Source organism: Spironucleus salmonicida, chromosome 8, assembly GCF_000497125.1.
Source record: "Spironucleus salmonicida strain ATCC 50377 chromosome 8, whole genome shotgun sequence".
In the NCBI taxonomy this organism is placed as follows: domain Eukaryota; phylum Fornicata; order Diplomonadida; family Hexamitidae; genus Spironucleus; species Spironucleus salmonicida.
Genome location: NC_090603.1, coordinates 375,230 through 390,629, shown reverse-complemented (window position 1 = coordinate 390,629; position 15,400 = coordinate 375,230). Strand labels below are relative to the sequence as shown.

General features: G+C 42.2%; 8 protein-coding genes across 8 annotated transcripts; 4 read left to right on the top strand and 4 right to left on the bottom strand. All coding sequences in view use genetic code 6, as the record gives it.

The window, feature by feature from the left end:
- Positions 1 to 101: 101 nt before the first annotated feature.
- On the top strand, positions 102 to 2,105 carry SS50377_27919 (uncharacterized protein; the record flags this gene model as incomplete). The annotated part of the gene is made up of 1 exon (XM_067911698.1): positions 102 to 2,105. The coding sequence occupies one exon, from the start codon at positions 102 to 104 to the stop codon at positions 2,103 to 2,105; it is 2,004 nt and encodes a 667-aa protein (XP_067760720.1).
- A 378-nt stretch (positions 2,106 to 2,483) lies between these two features.
- Positions 2,484 to 4,772, top strand: SS50377_27918 (uncharacterized protein; the record flags this gene model as incomplete). The annotated part of the gene is made up of 1 exon (XM_067911697.1): positions 2,484 to 4,772. The coding sequence occupies one exon, from the start codon at positions 2,484 to 2,486 to the stop codon at positions 4,770 to 4,772; it is 2,289 nt and encodes a 762-aa protein (XP_067760719.1).
- An 11-nt stretch (positions 4,773 to 4,783) lies between these two features.
- Positions 4,784 to 5,284, bottom strand: SS50377_27917 (Myb-like DNA-binding domain-containing protein; the record flags this gene model as incomplete). The annotated part of the gene is made up of 1 exon (XM_067911696.1): positions 4,784 to 5,284. One exon carries the CDS (start codon positions 5,282 to 5,284, stop codon positions 4,784 to 4,786), a length of 501 nt encoding a protein of 166 aa, XP_067760718.1.
- A 994-nt stretch (positions 5,285 to 6,278) lies between these two features.
- Positions 6,279 to 6,800, top strand: SS50377_27916 (Cysteine-rich membrane protein 2; the record flags this gene model as incomplete). The annotated part of the gene is made up of 1 exon (XM_067911695.1): positions 6,279 to 6,800. One exon carries the CDS (start codon positions 6,279 to 6,281, stop codon positions 6,798 to 6,800), a length of 522 nt encoding a protein of 173 aa, XP_067760717.1.
- Positions 6,801 to 7,732: 932 nt separating this feature from the next.
- On the bottom strand, positions 7,733 to 8,752 carry SS50377_27915 (Cysteine-rich membrane protein 1; the record flags this gene model as incomplete). The annotated part of the gene is made up of 1 exon (XM_067911694.1): positions 7,733 to 8,752. One exon carries the CDS (start codon positions 8,750 to 8,752, stop codon positions 7,733 to 7,735), a length of 1,020 nt encoding a protein of 339 aa, XP_067760716.1.
- Positions 8,753 to 9,541: 789 nt separating this feature from the next.
- SS50377_27914 (uncharacterized protein) lies at positions 9,542 to 12,988 on the bottom strand (the record flags this gene model as incomplete). Its single annotated transcript, XM_067911693.1, has 1 exon — positions 9,542 to 12,988. One exon carries the CDS (start codon positions 12,986 to 12,988, stop codon positions 9,542 to 9,544), a length of 3,447 nt encoding a protein of 1,148 aa, XP_067760715.1.
- Positions 12,989 to 13,026: 38 nt separating this feature from the next.
- SS50377_27913 (uncharacterized protein) lies at positions 13,027 to 14,424 on the top strand (the record flags this gene model as incomplete). The annotated part of the gene is made up of 1 exon (XM_067911692.1): positions 13,027 to 14,424. The coding sequence occupies one exon, from the start codon at positions 13,027 to 13,029 to the stop codon at positions 14,422 to 14,424; it is 1,398 nt and encodes a 465-aa protein (XP_067760714.1).
- A 31-nt stretch (positions 14,425 to 14,455) lies between these two features.
- Positions 14,456 to 15,079, bottom strand: SS50377_27912 (Cysteine-rich membrane protein 1; the record flags this gene model as incomplete). The annotated part of the gene is made up of 1 exon (XM_067911691.1): positions 14,456 to 15,079. One exon carries the CDS (start codon positions 15,077 to 15,079, stop codon positions 14,456 to 14,458), a length of 624 nt encoding a protein of 207 aa, XP_067760713.1.
- Positions 15,080 to 15,400: the final 321 nt, after the last annotated feature.

Below are 15,400 nucleotides of genomic sequence, written 5' to 3'. Positions count from 1 at the left end.
TCTGACGCTTGAGCAGACCTTTAGTTTGATGTAAAATTTAAAGAAAATAAAACGGCTTAAGTAGTGAATGTATTATTATAAAATAATTAGTAATCCATAAAATGATAACACTAATGCTATAAATTTTTGGAGACAAGTTTATTACTTAACCTACATATAAAATTGATCTTCCTCTATGGATTTGTATTAATAGATAAGCTAGTACCTTTACTCCTGATGAATTGATGCAAAATGTTAGTTTTGAACTAAATTAACGACTGATGCCTCAGTTCCCTAATGTAGAGATTTAAGGAGATCAAGATGACTTTAACCTCATCATATCATAGGGAGATACGTGCAATAAATACAATACTTCCTATTTGATGTACATTTTTAAAACAAGATAGACTGCATGTATTCTCACATGCTAGTCAAATAAGCTACCAAGGGTAATTTAATATCAATTTAGTATAGCAGGATCTGTTTAGAATTCAATTTTTATTGTATATAAAGATATCATGATAGATAGAAGTAAATCTACTAGATATCCAAAATAGGCTTATTATTAGGTTATTCCTCTACATTTTTCACCGTATACAGTATTCTCATTGGTAATAAAAGATATATTTAATAACTCAATTGTTTTAAGTAATGCATAGATTGAACTAGAAAATAATGAGAAATACATATAATTATTATCTTTAGCCCCATAATCCAAACAATCAAAGATTATGTTTGTAAAATTTCATGTTCCATGCCATGGTTATGTAGTTAAGTAACTTATTATTGACACATACGAATAACAAATAGATATAAAAATTATTCCTCAATATTTTATCATTTGGTCAATTTTACTAACCATTAGCATAGTATGTTTACTATACGGAATTTTATATTTAAATAAGTAATTAATTGTATCAAAATTTAGTCTAAGGACTTAACAAATCATATTAAAATATCTTTTCTTTAATAAATTAGAAGCCGCTCTTTTTTAAGCTAAAGAACACTATGATGGAACTAATATCATGAACATGGATTAATTAATGTATCACCAAGAAATGATTATGAATAAGATGGTTAATGATATCGAGGAGGCTGAAAGTTCAACTATTGTTTAAAAGAATTTCTATGAGGATGATAACAATAAACTATTAAGTTACCTTTTTCCTTAGGTAATAACTGAACTAAATTCTGAAGAAAATAGTTCCGTTTAATTGATTAGCCCTGTATTCTTATTAGATGATAGTTAAAAAGAAGTTTCTGTAGTTTCACATCTATTGTTTTATGTTAACAAAAATTAAACGTAGTCTGAATTTACTTACGTTGAATATGAAAGTATTATTTTTGGTGATAATAAGATTAATAATGAATCTCTTTCAACAGCATTATTTACTGATGATGAATCTGATTAGAGCTTTAACATATTTTAACTTCCAATGCTACCATATGAGACTTTACCCACTGAATGCATATCAAATAAGGTCAGCATGCACTCTACTGATTCAGAAGATAGTTTTTCTGAAATCTCATCACTATCTGTAATTTCTAAAATCTCAAGATTCTAGGCTAAAGATAAAACGAAAATGTCAATCAAACTAGGAAATAACTCAGACAATCAAAAGCAAATCAATATCATGTAATAATCTATATCATAATATAATAAGTTAGACAAATAATAACTACCGTCTATAGCATTACTACCAGAATTAATTCTTAATTTTGGAGAGGATACTGAAAATTCTAATATATAATCGATTATCAACGATTATTAAGAATTTTCATCTTTAACTGATTCAGATCCTCATCTTATAGAAAAAATTGTAAATTAAATTTTGGATTAGGGATAAGTCTAACCTCCATTAACTGCAAGATTTTAACCTCTTTAAATATAGACAAATATTAGTGATAATTCAGAAAATTCTAGTTCTGGAAGTACTTAATAAACTAATACTGCCAGATATTTACCATTACGTACTCTTGAAAAACCATAATCAACGATATTCCGATAATTCTAGCATGAACGATAATAAATAGTTAGGGATGTTTCTAAGGTTTAAAATTCCACAAATAAGCTAAATTTAAAAATTCAAGCCCAAAGTACTGATGATAGTAGTTATAGTGAGTGATTCGAAATAATTCAATTATTGTAGGGTTATACAAAATGAATATAAATCTTCATGAGTTACTATCCCCAAAATTTTCAAAAGACACTTTATCACCAGTATCTTATAATTTTTCTAAACAATTATCTTATAACTATAGCACTCCATAGTAAATAAATACACCAGAATCCATCTATATTTAAAAGTCATATATATTTGATCTTTAGAATCAACTTATGATGCTTTAACTATAAATAGATTAACTATTAATTATGAGCAGATCGAAAACTATCATGGAATAAATAGTAAATAATGAAGTAGAAAAATAGGTATAATGATATTCATTTTTACAAAAATTATATTTATAATATAATATATATAAATTTTTGTTCTTTCCTAAAAATGATGAAATAGAAAATTTTAGCACTATTAAAAGTGCAAAATAGTGAACCTTTCATCTATTTCCTGAATTAGAAATAGTTCAGTAAGCCCACATAATCTATTAGAAACTTTGACTTCAATACTCTGCAGACAAAATTTGTCGCTTCATTTTTACCATTGCAAAACCCTCGTATAGAGCAACTTATCACTGACATAGCTCATGAAAACTTTGATAATTTGGAAGTTTTCAACCTACTAAAGGTCATTTTAGGCATAAAAATTTACAAACCCTTTAAACTTCAACAAGCTGATTCATCTATTCTTTTAAACAAATCTACGCAGCCAACAGTATTGAAACTTATCTACAACCAAACAAATCTCTATAAAAATTTTTAAATCAACAACCTTATAGAAACAAAATTTTTCTAGCCATTCACAGCCTACAACCCTCTAGTCCAAGCGACATTCACAAAATACATAGCACTTCAGCACGCCCACATTACAGACTAATTCTCATATTTAGACATAATTCAACTCCAAGAAACCGGAAAGAAACTTGCATATTTAACTAATTTAGATATAATAATAGCATCTTCGCTCCAACTCATAAAAACCTGTAGAATAAATGATATTACATCTTAATGTATATAAGAGCTAGTAGAAAGTTCCCTCCGGTAATTTTTAATTTTGAAAATCAACAGCTTAAAAGCAGTATTAAATTCCTCAAACGTAGAGAACGAGTTCTCAAAATTCACGCTTTTTGAGCGTGAAATTTTTACAAAGGCACACTCCAAATCAATGTTTGTGAGTATCTTCCAGCAGTTCCACCTCGCATATCATTTTGTATTCTTGGCTTCTTTGACAAATTCGTCGCATTTGAAGTTGGCATTTTTGGAAATATTAAATAGTATTATTAACATATATTAATATAATTCTACAAATTTGGAATTTCTCTAAGAAAAAATTAAAAATTCATTTGATTTAGATATTGAGTTTTCACTCCAAAACTTACTTGAAAAATCGATAAATTTTAACGCAAATTAGTACGAAATAGCGTTCAATTCGCGCTAAAAAGAGCTTTAAAAGCAAAAAATTTACAAGGAAATGCTCGATAATTGTCAGTTGGTTCAAAAGTAAAAACTCGTAGAAAACACATTATTATACAATTAAAATATATATAATAGATTGTAAAATTTTGATCTTAAACTTGATCGTAATTTGGTAGAAAAAGTCGAAATTTCTTTGGGGTTTTAATGCGATAAAGAGACCGTTTTGGACCTCATAGAGGAGATGCGGGGCGAGTTTTATTAAAAAATCAGTCAAAACGAGGCAGATTTCCTCGTAATTCTGAAGAAATCAGCACCGCATCTCTTAAAATTGTATTACGAAAACAACGAAAAAGGAGTGGAAAATCAAATTCAAAGTGAAATTCAAAATCCTCAAAACTCGTAATCTGCTGAAATCGAAGAAATGAACATTTCTGACCTCATTCCCACAGAATTTGACCCCAAACAACACGTCCAAATCGAAAATGAAATGGGCCTCCCTTCCACTTTCCACTCCTTTTCCGCTTCTTTTCATTCAATTCAAAAAACTCAAATTTCTGCGCCTGGAATCGAAATCCCAGCTTTAACGCCTCAAGATTTTTTCTTCAACAACGCGATTTTGGTCGAATTTGTCGCGATCCCAATTCGCAAAATGCGAGAAATCCTCAATTTCTGCCTCGGGACGTTTTGCCAAAAGCAGAACTTTCTGGCGTCGCTTTTGCCGTTTCTGGACTTCTATTTCTGCCAAAATTCACTTCTTATTTCCGAGTTTTTAGAGACAAATGAGATTCCAATTCAATTTCGATTTTCCACTCCTTTTTCGAAATTTCTGGCGTGCGTGATTTCGCCCGTCCAGGCCGAGTTGCTGGCCGCTTTCGGGCTCCTGATGCCGCTGGCGTCCCGGGTGCACCAGGCTGACCGGCTCGCGCTGAAGCTGAAGCGCCAGACGCTGCGCCGCGACCGCATCGCGAACTTCGCGCTCTGGCGCCTGCGGCTCGCGCTGAGCGGCGCGTTCCAGGCCGGCGTTCTCGTCTGCGCTGAGGCGGTTGCGCGCGTGCGCGATGCCGCGGGGGCCGATTTTCTGGCGTTTTTCGACGCCTTGCGCGCCGAGGTGAAGCGCGCGGTAGCGGGGCTGTAGGGGCACCGCACGCTGCTGGGGCGCGCCGATGCAGCGCTCGCTGAGGTTGCAGCGTACCTGGTGGAGACCGACGAGGGCGCGCTCGCACGCCACGTCGTCGCGCTGAAGCGCGCGTGCAATTAGTGATTTTGAGTTGCTCACGGGAGGTACTCCTCGGCCAGCGTGCCCCTGCTTACCAGATCCGCCTTCAGCTTCTGCAGCCTGTACCTGACCTGGATGTCCGTCCGGCCCGGCAGCTTCTCGGCCACGTCCTTCCACTGCTTCGGGCCGCAGTCCTGCACGGCCCTGATCAGGTGCTGGTCCTCCTGCTGCGACCATCTGTCCTTGCAGATTAGCGGGTTGATGACGCGCGACCATCTCTGCGAGACCGCGTCCGGCTGCCGCTCGGGCTGCTTGGTATGCATTGCGATTTACTGAGCTATTGTTCTCCAGCGTTTTGGGCCCTAGGCCGTTACGATTTACTACAAAATTGTGTCTTCTTCGGTGGTCCATTTTGGTGCCAGTTTCTACTTTCGCGTTAGCAAGTCGATACCTGCAGCTTATGTATTTTCTTGCTACCTTTCTAATTGCTATATAAGCTGCGATAGCTGATTTAGCTAGGAGCCTATCATTTCATCGTTTATCAGCTGATGGTCCATTAAAAACTAATAAAACGTACTTTAAGTATTATAGTATAATATTATAAAATAATTATACTGGAATTTCAGAAAAGTACTGTAGATTTGTTGATTCATTATGTATAATAGAATCTTAAGTTATTGTTGATTTTATAAAATGAAATTACAAGATAAAACGTATATTATTTAGACTAATAATCAATAAGGATAGTTTTAAAAATGAACTTTTGTTTTAGATATTAGATAAATTACTTTAATAAATGAAATCTATTAAATCATTTATATTTGAGTTTATTAATAAATCTTATTATTATGATTATATATTAAATTTTGAATTACTTTATTGAAAAATTTCTCAGGTAACCTATGGATATATAGTTAATGTTATATTATTGCATATATAAACAAAATGAATATATTTTACATATTAAAATAAAGGTATGTGAGTAAAATCAATAAATTAATTATCGAAAGCAATATATATGAATTTATGTATAATAACAATTAATTTATTATAAAACTTTACTTATAGTTAAATAATTCATAATTAACTATTATATTTATATAGTCTTATTAATTATTCTCAATTATATTTTGTATGCAAAAATCTACTAAATATTAATTTAACAAAAATAAAATTATATTTTAAAAGAGAACTATCGCCAAGTCTTGATCTTCCCGGTTTATAATCGATTTAGCTGAATTTTTCATAGCTTTGTTTTAACAGCTAAACTTAATGACGATTATATTAATATCAATTCTTTAACGAATTAAATACAACTTTTAGGTCTTATTAATGAAAATATTTAAGTAAAGTTAAATTTTTTAGTTTTTGAAGAATCTATATAGTATTTATTAGTATATGATAATAAATAAACACGTATACTTGAACCGGACATTTGTGATTTGTATATATAAAAATTATGTATTTTTTAATTATAGTTTAATAATTTTTTCTTCATTTATTGTTATATATACTAATAAATTATTTTTGTTAATTTCAAGTTATTTAAAAATGGCATGCAACCCTACTACTTAAAACTGTAAAGCTTTAACTAAGGAATCTAGTAGTTCATAGGCTAAAGCTGATGAATGTAAGACTAATGTACCTAATTGCTAGGCATGTGATACTAGTACTACTACAAAATGCGCTACTTGTAGTAGTGGTTATACACTGGCCGGGCCTCTTTGTGTTAAACCAGAAGATAACTGTACCAGCCTTAATAGTGATAAATCTGAGTGTGACATCTGTAATGTATCTTTCTTCAAGTCTACCAAAGTATGCGCTCCATGTAAAGAAAACTGTACTTAATGTACATCTGCTACTGATTGTACATACTGTACTAAGGACTTTTTTGCATCAGGAAATTCATGTAACTAAGCAACTGCAAGTATTGGTGTTATTTCTGGTGTTACTATCGCTACAGTTGTCGCTCTTGGAGCCCTTTGTTTCCTGGTTTGGAGAGAATTAAGAAAGAATAGAATATTGGCTGTAGACGCAGCGGGTACCAGACCGGGCAGCTTGGCGTTGGACTGAACATGATTTTTATCATATTATTTAGTTATTTATCATTAGTAATATAATTATTATTATTAAAATAGAAGTCTGGATAGATATTTTATATTAAAAATTATTAATAACAATAAATAAAATGTAAGATGGAAACTCTAAAATTAAAATTGAATATTAAGGTCAAATTGAAAATTACTTGTACATATGTATATTTTCTGTATAGTAAATAATCTTATGAATTTATCCTAATTATATTACTTGTTTCGTCAGATTTATGTTAAAAAATAAAATATCATTCTCTTATTTAATTATATAAATACTTAAAATTTTAGATATATTCCTATTGCTATTGAGTAAAATACATTAACTAAATTTTCATTATTATAAAATATCTAATAGGAAAACTAATCCCGAAAATATTTACGGAAAGTAGATACATTTTCAACCAAGGTATATTTATGTTACTAAATTTTCTATCTAAACTATATCACCAATAATGTATAATTTTATAATAAACAGATAAATTTAGATATTAAATACATCTCTAATATTCATAATTGCCTGATAAAATTCGTTACTTAATAAATTTTATTTTTAATGCTAATAATATATAGTTTCTATATTAAATTTATATTAAATAGTTTAATAAGAAATCTAATTAGTTAACAGAATCCTGCTAGTCTCATTTATTAAATTTTTGAAAGAATTACCGAGCACTGATTTTATTATCAATCTTTAATAAATTCAACTTATATTTTTATAATATAAAAATTAAATCATCCTTATTTTTTATAATCCAACTATAGCTTGAAAGAATAGAACAAATTACAGTTATATCAATTTATACAAAATTATTAACTAATTTTTATATGAATCTTAACATTATTACACTAACTCAGATAAATTCGAATATAGAAAAAATTATATAGTTAATTCGCTATTTTAAATAAAAAATATCACCTTTTACTCTTCTTAATGAAATAAAATGCTACTCCACCGCCAATTACACCAACTAGGGCTAAAACACCAATTACGATGCCAGTAACAGCTCCACCAGAAAGGTTGCTGTCAGGGACATTTGGGTCTGGCGGTGAGACTGGATTTGATGGATCTACTGGGCCTGAAGGGCTAGGTGGTGTTGGAGGGCTAGGCGGTGCCGGAGGAGCAGGTAAAAAGCACAAAAAACCAATTTTTTCAGCTTTATCAGTGCAATCCGAACACTACTGTCCGCTGAACTTGAAGCCAGGCAGGCAGGAACCGCAAACGTTGCTCTAACTTGAACATGTAAGGCAGTTAGTTGCATTCCCGCACTTGCAACTTGTGACCTATTATACACTGCCACACGCCCTAACCGAGCCTTTTACGCACACTTCTCCATCTTTCACGACAATGTTGCACGAATCTTAGCAGTCATGGTGAATCGTTATCGTCTTTGGGAACTCGCATGTATCGCAGGTCCCGCTCCCTTTGGAACAGGTACTGCAAGGTAACTGGCACTTTTTGCACTGCTAGTTCTCCTTAAAATAACCAGTTATGCACTCCGTGCAGCTTCCGGTCGCGTCGATCGCAAATGGACTGAGGCACAGAGCGCACTTCCGGGTCTCTGAACTGCTGCAGGTCATGCAGTTAATCGAATCTCCGCATTTGCATGCGTCTGTCTGGCCATCGGTGCAGGCGAAGCAGAAGGTTCCTGATAGCTTGTTGCCGTCACTGCAGGTTATGCACTGAGTGCTCTCGGATCCTGTGCAGGTTTTGCAGGACCGATCGCACCTGTCGCAGTTACTGCCTCTAGTGAGGTAGTACCCAGGATTACACCTCTCGCAGGTCGCTGTGTTTGCAGAATCGCCCGAGCAGGAGGCGCAGTTTTCTTTGCAGGCGATGCAGGAAACTGTGACTTATCCCACGTTACTCGGGCAGAAGCTGGTGCCGACGCACTTGTTGAAGGAGTTGGAGCATGTGTTAGTTGCTGACGCCATTTTAGTTAATAGTGGAATGTGATGGGTATAATATAATTATGGATGTGGGATCATAATGTTAAAATGATAGATTGGGAACTGTGATGAAATATGGTGATTGCTGGTAATATAGAATGTTAAGAAACTGGGGCTGATTTAAAGATTAATTCGGTATTCAGTTTACCACCAAGGTAAATTAAGAATGAGAACTGTCTTTATATTTTATATCTGGTGATAATTAATAATAAGAAAATAAAAAGTTGTGTAAGTTATATACTTGAAAATGTAATGATTGGTAATATATAATAATGCTAAGTTTAGTAGAAGAAACTATCAGAATATTGCATTAGTTTCGCTACAGGTGTGGTGTACTTCAGCTAATTTTTAGTGTAACCCAATGCTAATATAACAGTCCGAAAACCAGTAGCTAAGGGGAGAATTTGCTTAGCGTGTTATGTCATTGACCACAAATGAGATCATTTTTTCTTCAAGTATCAATAAAACGAGTATAACTTATATTGTAATTACTGTAATAAAGTCATTATTACATGAACTCATTATGAATGGAGTTCTATTATTATAGTCCATTCATGATAACCAGAACTTGGCATTATAGTTAAAATTAGCTATGTAATACTGCACTAAATGGGTTTATTTGCAGATGAAACCGCAAGCTTTGCGCGTCTATTTCACCAATGCGCGCATTCGCGATTGCTTGCACTCCAAACTACCAGCGATGCTAATTTGACAATTTCGAGGGCGCAGAGTGTAGCTAAGCCCGCCCTGCCTATATAAGTGCATAAATGATCATCACTTCCTGGACTGGATTCCCACGAGCTGCACTCTTTCCAAGTGGCTAAGGCCCGCCATCTGCTCGTCGGTGACGTCCACTTTGCACTGGATCTGGTAGTAGAGCTGGCAGTACTGGCTGGTGCCGGCGAGGTTCAGCTGCGCGAGGCTGAGTCCGTCCGGGGTAACCAGAGAGAAGAATACGCTGAACACGGCATAGGCCTCAAGCTGGCTCGGGGTGAACGTACTGAGCGGGATGCTGGAGCAGAAGGGGAAATGACTGCATCGGCTCGCCGTCAGGTACTCCAAGATCGCGAAGAGCAGCTTGGCCGCGTTCTTCGCGTACATTTCTGCGTTGAAGAGCGTCTGCAGCGGCTGGCTGAGCGTTTGGTAGATGGCGCTGTAGACGACCCTGCTTTACGCGGAACCGCAGGCATGCTTGTAAGAGATCCTGGCAAATTCCCGCATGATGAGCTCGCCGCTGTTCTCGAGCTGGAGCAGGTAGTCGACCGAATGCGGGGCCTGCTTGTCGTCCTGCGAAAACTGGCAGAACAGGTCGAAGGCGGCCTGGTCGCTGATGGCGAGCTTCCGCCCAAGGCAGCCAGCGTAGTTGAGCAGGTACGGCGTGGGGGCCTTCTGCAGCTCGGCCATGGCATCGAACACCCTGAGGTTGAAGTTTAGGTTCTCGTTGTTGTAGACCTTGCCAAAGAAGAGCAGCATCGCGTCGGCTGACTTCTGGCAGTTGTTCTTCAGGAGGTCCAGGAAAATCTGCTCGTACTGGGGCTCGACCATGGCCTTCTCGTAGAAATGAAGCAGGATGAACTGCTTGGCATCGGTGGAGGATCTGATGTAGAGCTTGGAGATGTACGCGCTGGATACATTTTTCTGTGAGAAGAACACCTTGATAAGTGCCTTCAGCACGGACATCGGCATGGGCTGCTCAAAGAGGATCGTAATGTCTGCCTTTGGGTCGACGCGGAGCTGGTTGGACATGCGCTAGGAGACATGGACCGCCATGGACGTGAACTGGAAGAAGTTCATCATGGCGTGGAGCAGGGCCAGAGAGTTGGATGCGGTCGTCATGTTGGCCGTGACCTGAATCTGCTTGAGGAAAGGCAGAATGTTTAACTCGGTCTTAATAGCCTTCTTGGAGAATAACTGCTCGTAGAAGGCCTGGTAGTGTTCCTGGCAGTCGAGCTTGATCGGCACCAGCTTCTGCAGAGACTTCGCCTGCTAGGTAACTACGGCAAGGAGCTGAGCGTGCGAGGCTATACCTGTCTCATACATGCGGCCCGAGATAGTAAGAAGACGCACCGCGAGTGTATGGAAGTTCAGCATGCCTTGGATCGGAAGGTCGACCCTGCTGGTATCGTACATCCCCACCATCTGGACAAACCTGTCAACGAGACGCTGGATCATGTCCACGTTGATTTTAACGCACGTCATGGTAGCTGGTTCGCTTGTGACCACGTCAAAGTTGATCCTTGCGGCAAATGCGTTGCTGACGTACTGCTGGTATATCTGGGCTGGCATGTAACTCTTTCTGGCCAGATTTTTCTCAAGATCCCGGACGCGCTTATCTTCTGATGCTTAGAATCCTATGACGGGGCTTATAGTGATAGTTGCCAAGAGCTTTCGGATGAGGGTGGCATCAAGAGTTTAGGCGTCGGTTTTCTGCTTAATAAGCTGTATGTCGAGCATCTTTTTCCCAAGGCGGTCCACGACATCCATCACCCAGGAAAAGAAGGTGTGCTGGTAATTTGCGGACGCGTCAATGCGCTGTATGATAGCATCTTGCAGCTGGGCCTTGGTTGAGCGGCGGGCATATTGGGCGAGCGAGAATAGGGCAGTAACGCCATTCTCGGTGATAGAAACGTGCGCTTGGTCAAATTTTAGCTGGTCGGAGATTAGGGCGGGGACGGTGGCTGATACCTTAGCGTGCGAATACTAGAGCCCGACTATCTCTTACTGGAGGGCGCGAAGGAACTCACACACCTACAGGGACATCTCCGCGGGAATATCGTTGACGGAGTGGAAGGTAATGAGAAGCTCAAATATGGTGCTGGGAAGACCTGTGACGAGTGGCTTCGCATCCGCGGTGGCGCGGTAGAGGGCGGAAAGTGGGCCCACCAGCCTCTGGAGGTGGGGGGCTAAGGCCTGCTTCAGTTCCGCGCAAAGGGCCACGAATAGGCACACGACCTTGGAAAGCGGCGCGGCCTGGAGCAGCAGCAGCTTCTCCTGGGCGACCGAGGTCTGCTGGACCGCAAGCATGAAGTAGCGGGCGGCCCGGGAGAGGAGGTTGAGGTCCTTATGGATGTATCCGGCCGCGAGATAGGCGGTGACGGCGGAGTAGCGCTGGTCCGAGTTGAAGAAGCGGGACTTCTTGTTGAAGAGCGCGTACTCCACCACGTGCTCCGCCTTCTCCTAGATGAGTGGCACCTGCTCCAGCTTCTCCGCGCTCCCGGGGAACAGCAGGGCGTCCATTACGGTTTGCAGGCTGGCCTTGGGCTCTCCGGTCATCCGGGCTCTGAGCTGGCGAAGCGCGTGGGGATCAAGAGTGATGTCGCTGCTTTGGCCACTGAGAGACTGGAAGTATACCATACGGGCTGCCTGGTCGCAGCCGTACTTCTTGGCGGCGATGTAGTGGCGCTAGTCATCATGCAGATATTCAATCTGGTCCGGGCTATAGTGATCCAGCAGGTCCACGCGGCACAGAAACTTTTTGATATTGTGGCCAACGTCCCCCGATTCAACTATGGAGAACTCATTCAGAATATCTAGCTTGTACAGCTTGGCGGAGATGGTATCGTCCGCGTCATAGGTATACCTGGCTAGCTTCCCGGCCTGCAGCATCTTGAAGGTCTCAACTATCTTTTTGCTGGGGACCTTCATGTCGACCAGCCACTCGTGCTCGAGCTTGACGCTGTCGTACACGGCGGTGAAGCGCGCGAGCTGGATATGCTTGGAGTTACTCGTGAGGAACTTGAAGTAATTTACCATGCGCGTGGCACTCTCGTGGCTAGTGGTGGCGCCAGAGGCTGCCAACTCGGCCTCTGCGCGGAAGACCTTCGCGTCCGCCTGGAACAGCTGGAAGATGACGTCGCCAACCAGTTGGGACTTGTTTATCTGTGCCTTTCCTATGACCAGTTTGCTAAAGTCATTCTGGCTGAAAAGGTCGTAGGCCTTCGCGAACTCCCCTTGGTCCATGGCCTGGGCAAACAGCACTGGTGGCCTGGTGGCAGCTGCCAGCTCACCAGCAAACTGTGTCTTGAACACCTTGGCAAGCGTGTTGGCGCGCTTGTAGATGTTATACACTGGGTGGCAGAGGAGCTTCCTGAGGGCTTCTATGTTCTTGTGCGTCCTGATGGACCTGAAGAGTCTAGCGAGATCGATGTCTATCGGGACAGAATCGGATGCCAGGATGGCGTCGACAAGTCTGGTTTGCTCTTCAATGCTCTAGATCATCATTTTTAAGGTGAAATGGATTATATGACGGGGATGATATTATGATACAATTGCAGCACATCTTCAATAAGGGCGAATAAGGAGGGAGTTGCTGTTACATTAATACAATACCCAGGTATGTTCGGTTTCGTCACGCGACCTCCAGATGCCTCTTGTCTCACGCCTAGGCCCAGGCGGACTTCAGCCCAGGTATTTATCCCCTGGCCAGAAGGTCAGGCCACGCACGGCCATAGGGCAGGAGTGCAGCGAGGGTAATATTTTTAGGAACCCGTGCACGCACCAGTGGTCTGCAGAGAGCCACCCGGGTTGCCCAGCGAGCCTGCGGTGGGCAGGATACCAGGGCGCATTGCTGCCAGCTCGCAAAATATTTTTGCCGTAATATATGGATTGGCGCACCCCCGCCATTCCGCAATTAGCAAAATGCCCCCCAAAAGCGCCCAGCCGGTGCAGCCGCCCTTCTACTCCACGGCGCTGAACGTCGCGAACTTCGGCGCCTCGCAGGCCAAGTTCCCCATTGCCCTCGCCCCCGAGAAGCTGTCCAAGCAGAAGCTCTTCTTCGACTGCTACCAGCAGGTCTGCGCGGCCTTCAACCTCGCCCTCCTGCCCTGCTTCGCAAACCTGCTGCTGAAGCCCCAGGGCCAGACCTCCAGCGTGACCATCCACTCCGCGATCATGGACCTGCCCTCCTCGCTCGCCATCGGCCTCGCCCTGGCCGAGTGCGCCGACGTGGGCAGCCTGCGCATCATCGACTGCCAGTTCCCCGGCAACACGCTGCAGAACGTGCTCCACTTCACGCAGAACGAGAGGCAGATCCACCTGTCCTTCGAGCGCATGGCCATCGGCCCCCAGATGCTGGACTCGCTCGCCTTCATGGGCTACTTCAACCGGATGTCGCTCCGCTTCACCGACTGCACGCTGGACCAGCAGGCCCTCCAGCGCGAGCTGCAGCAGGCCCAGGCCCAGTCCTACCAGTTCCTGGGACTCACCCGCTGCGCCGTCGACCACGCGCGCCTCCTCGCGGCGCTGTACGACCCGGCGCTCTACAACTTCTCGCTGAGCGGGATCGAGCTGTTCGACGCGCCGCCCCAGCACGTCGTCCCCACGCTCAACGCAATCGTGGCCGCCAAGGCCGGGGCGCACTTCATCACGCTCGCCAGGTGCAGGTTCGTGAGTACGACGGGGTGATGAGGACGCGGCCTGCCAGCATCCTCACGGACATCCACGACCAAGGGGACTACGTCTCGCGGGCCCTGGGCCAGTTCGGAGTCAAGTTCGTGAAGATCCCCAAACGGGCGCTGTACGTGGAGGTCAAGAGCCCCAAAAAGGGCAAAAAGGGAGTGACAAGTATTATGTTTACGCCTGCCTTCGGGCATCGGCCCTGGGCTGGGACGGAACTGCGCGCAGCAGGGCCAGTGAGTGTAAGGGTGCACTTTCCATGACCCGAGGGCGAGCTCAACTGAAAACAATCGATCACTTCTTGGACCTCCTGATGAAGTAGAATGCGAGGCCCCCACCGATGGCACCCACGGCTACCAGGGCTCCGATCACGATGCCCACTGTCGCGCCGGTTGAAAGCTTGTTGCTGGGATCTGCAGGGTCCGATGGGCCAGGCACTGGAACGGGACCAGGTGGATTTGGGTCCACTTCCACCGCGAGACACAGGACCCCGACCTTCTCGAAGCCAGGCTGGCACAGTGTGCATAGCCCTTGCATGTCCTTGGTCATGTTCCTAAAGCACGCATCGCATGTCCATTCTTTATTCACGTAGGCGCACGTAGCGCAGTCGGAGACGTCGTCGCAGGAGCATGGGATCGGGGAGTTTGCGGAGCAGAAACCGCTAGTATTGTCATGGCAAAACTTGTTGGTCACCTACCGCTTACACTCTACTACGCACTGCCCGTTGAATGTGGTCAAGCCAGCACCACTTCCAGGATCACAGGCTGCGCAGAAGGTGGAGGAGGTGCAGACCAGACATCCCGCAGAGCACGGCATGCACTTCTTGGTAGTAGTGTCGCAGTATCTAGACCCAGAGTCTCCCTCGCGGCACTGCTTGTTCGTGGTGCACATAATTCTGGCCGAGGTGCCTGCTTCCATTCTTATTTTGGAAATATCCTGGGACGCGGTATTGGAACGGTACAAATCGTAATTTATTTTTTGCGAAACTGAAAATATGCATTATTGGCGGTAATACCGATATTTAAAAACAAAAGTTTCTAGTATAAATCCACATCGGGGCAGAACCGCAACATACTGAGCACGGCGTTGCCGAGATCGAGCGCCTGGGCTTCATCGGGATGACGATGATGAAGGTCCCTGAGGATTAGCTTAGGTTCGACTTCCTGGGCCAGACGGACAGCCGCAATACGGCGCAGCATGTCCTGGCGCTGAACGAGGAGTTCTGGCGCTTCGTCGGCC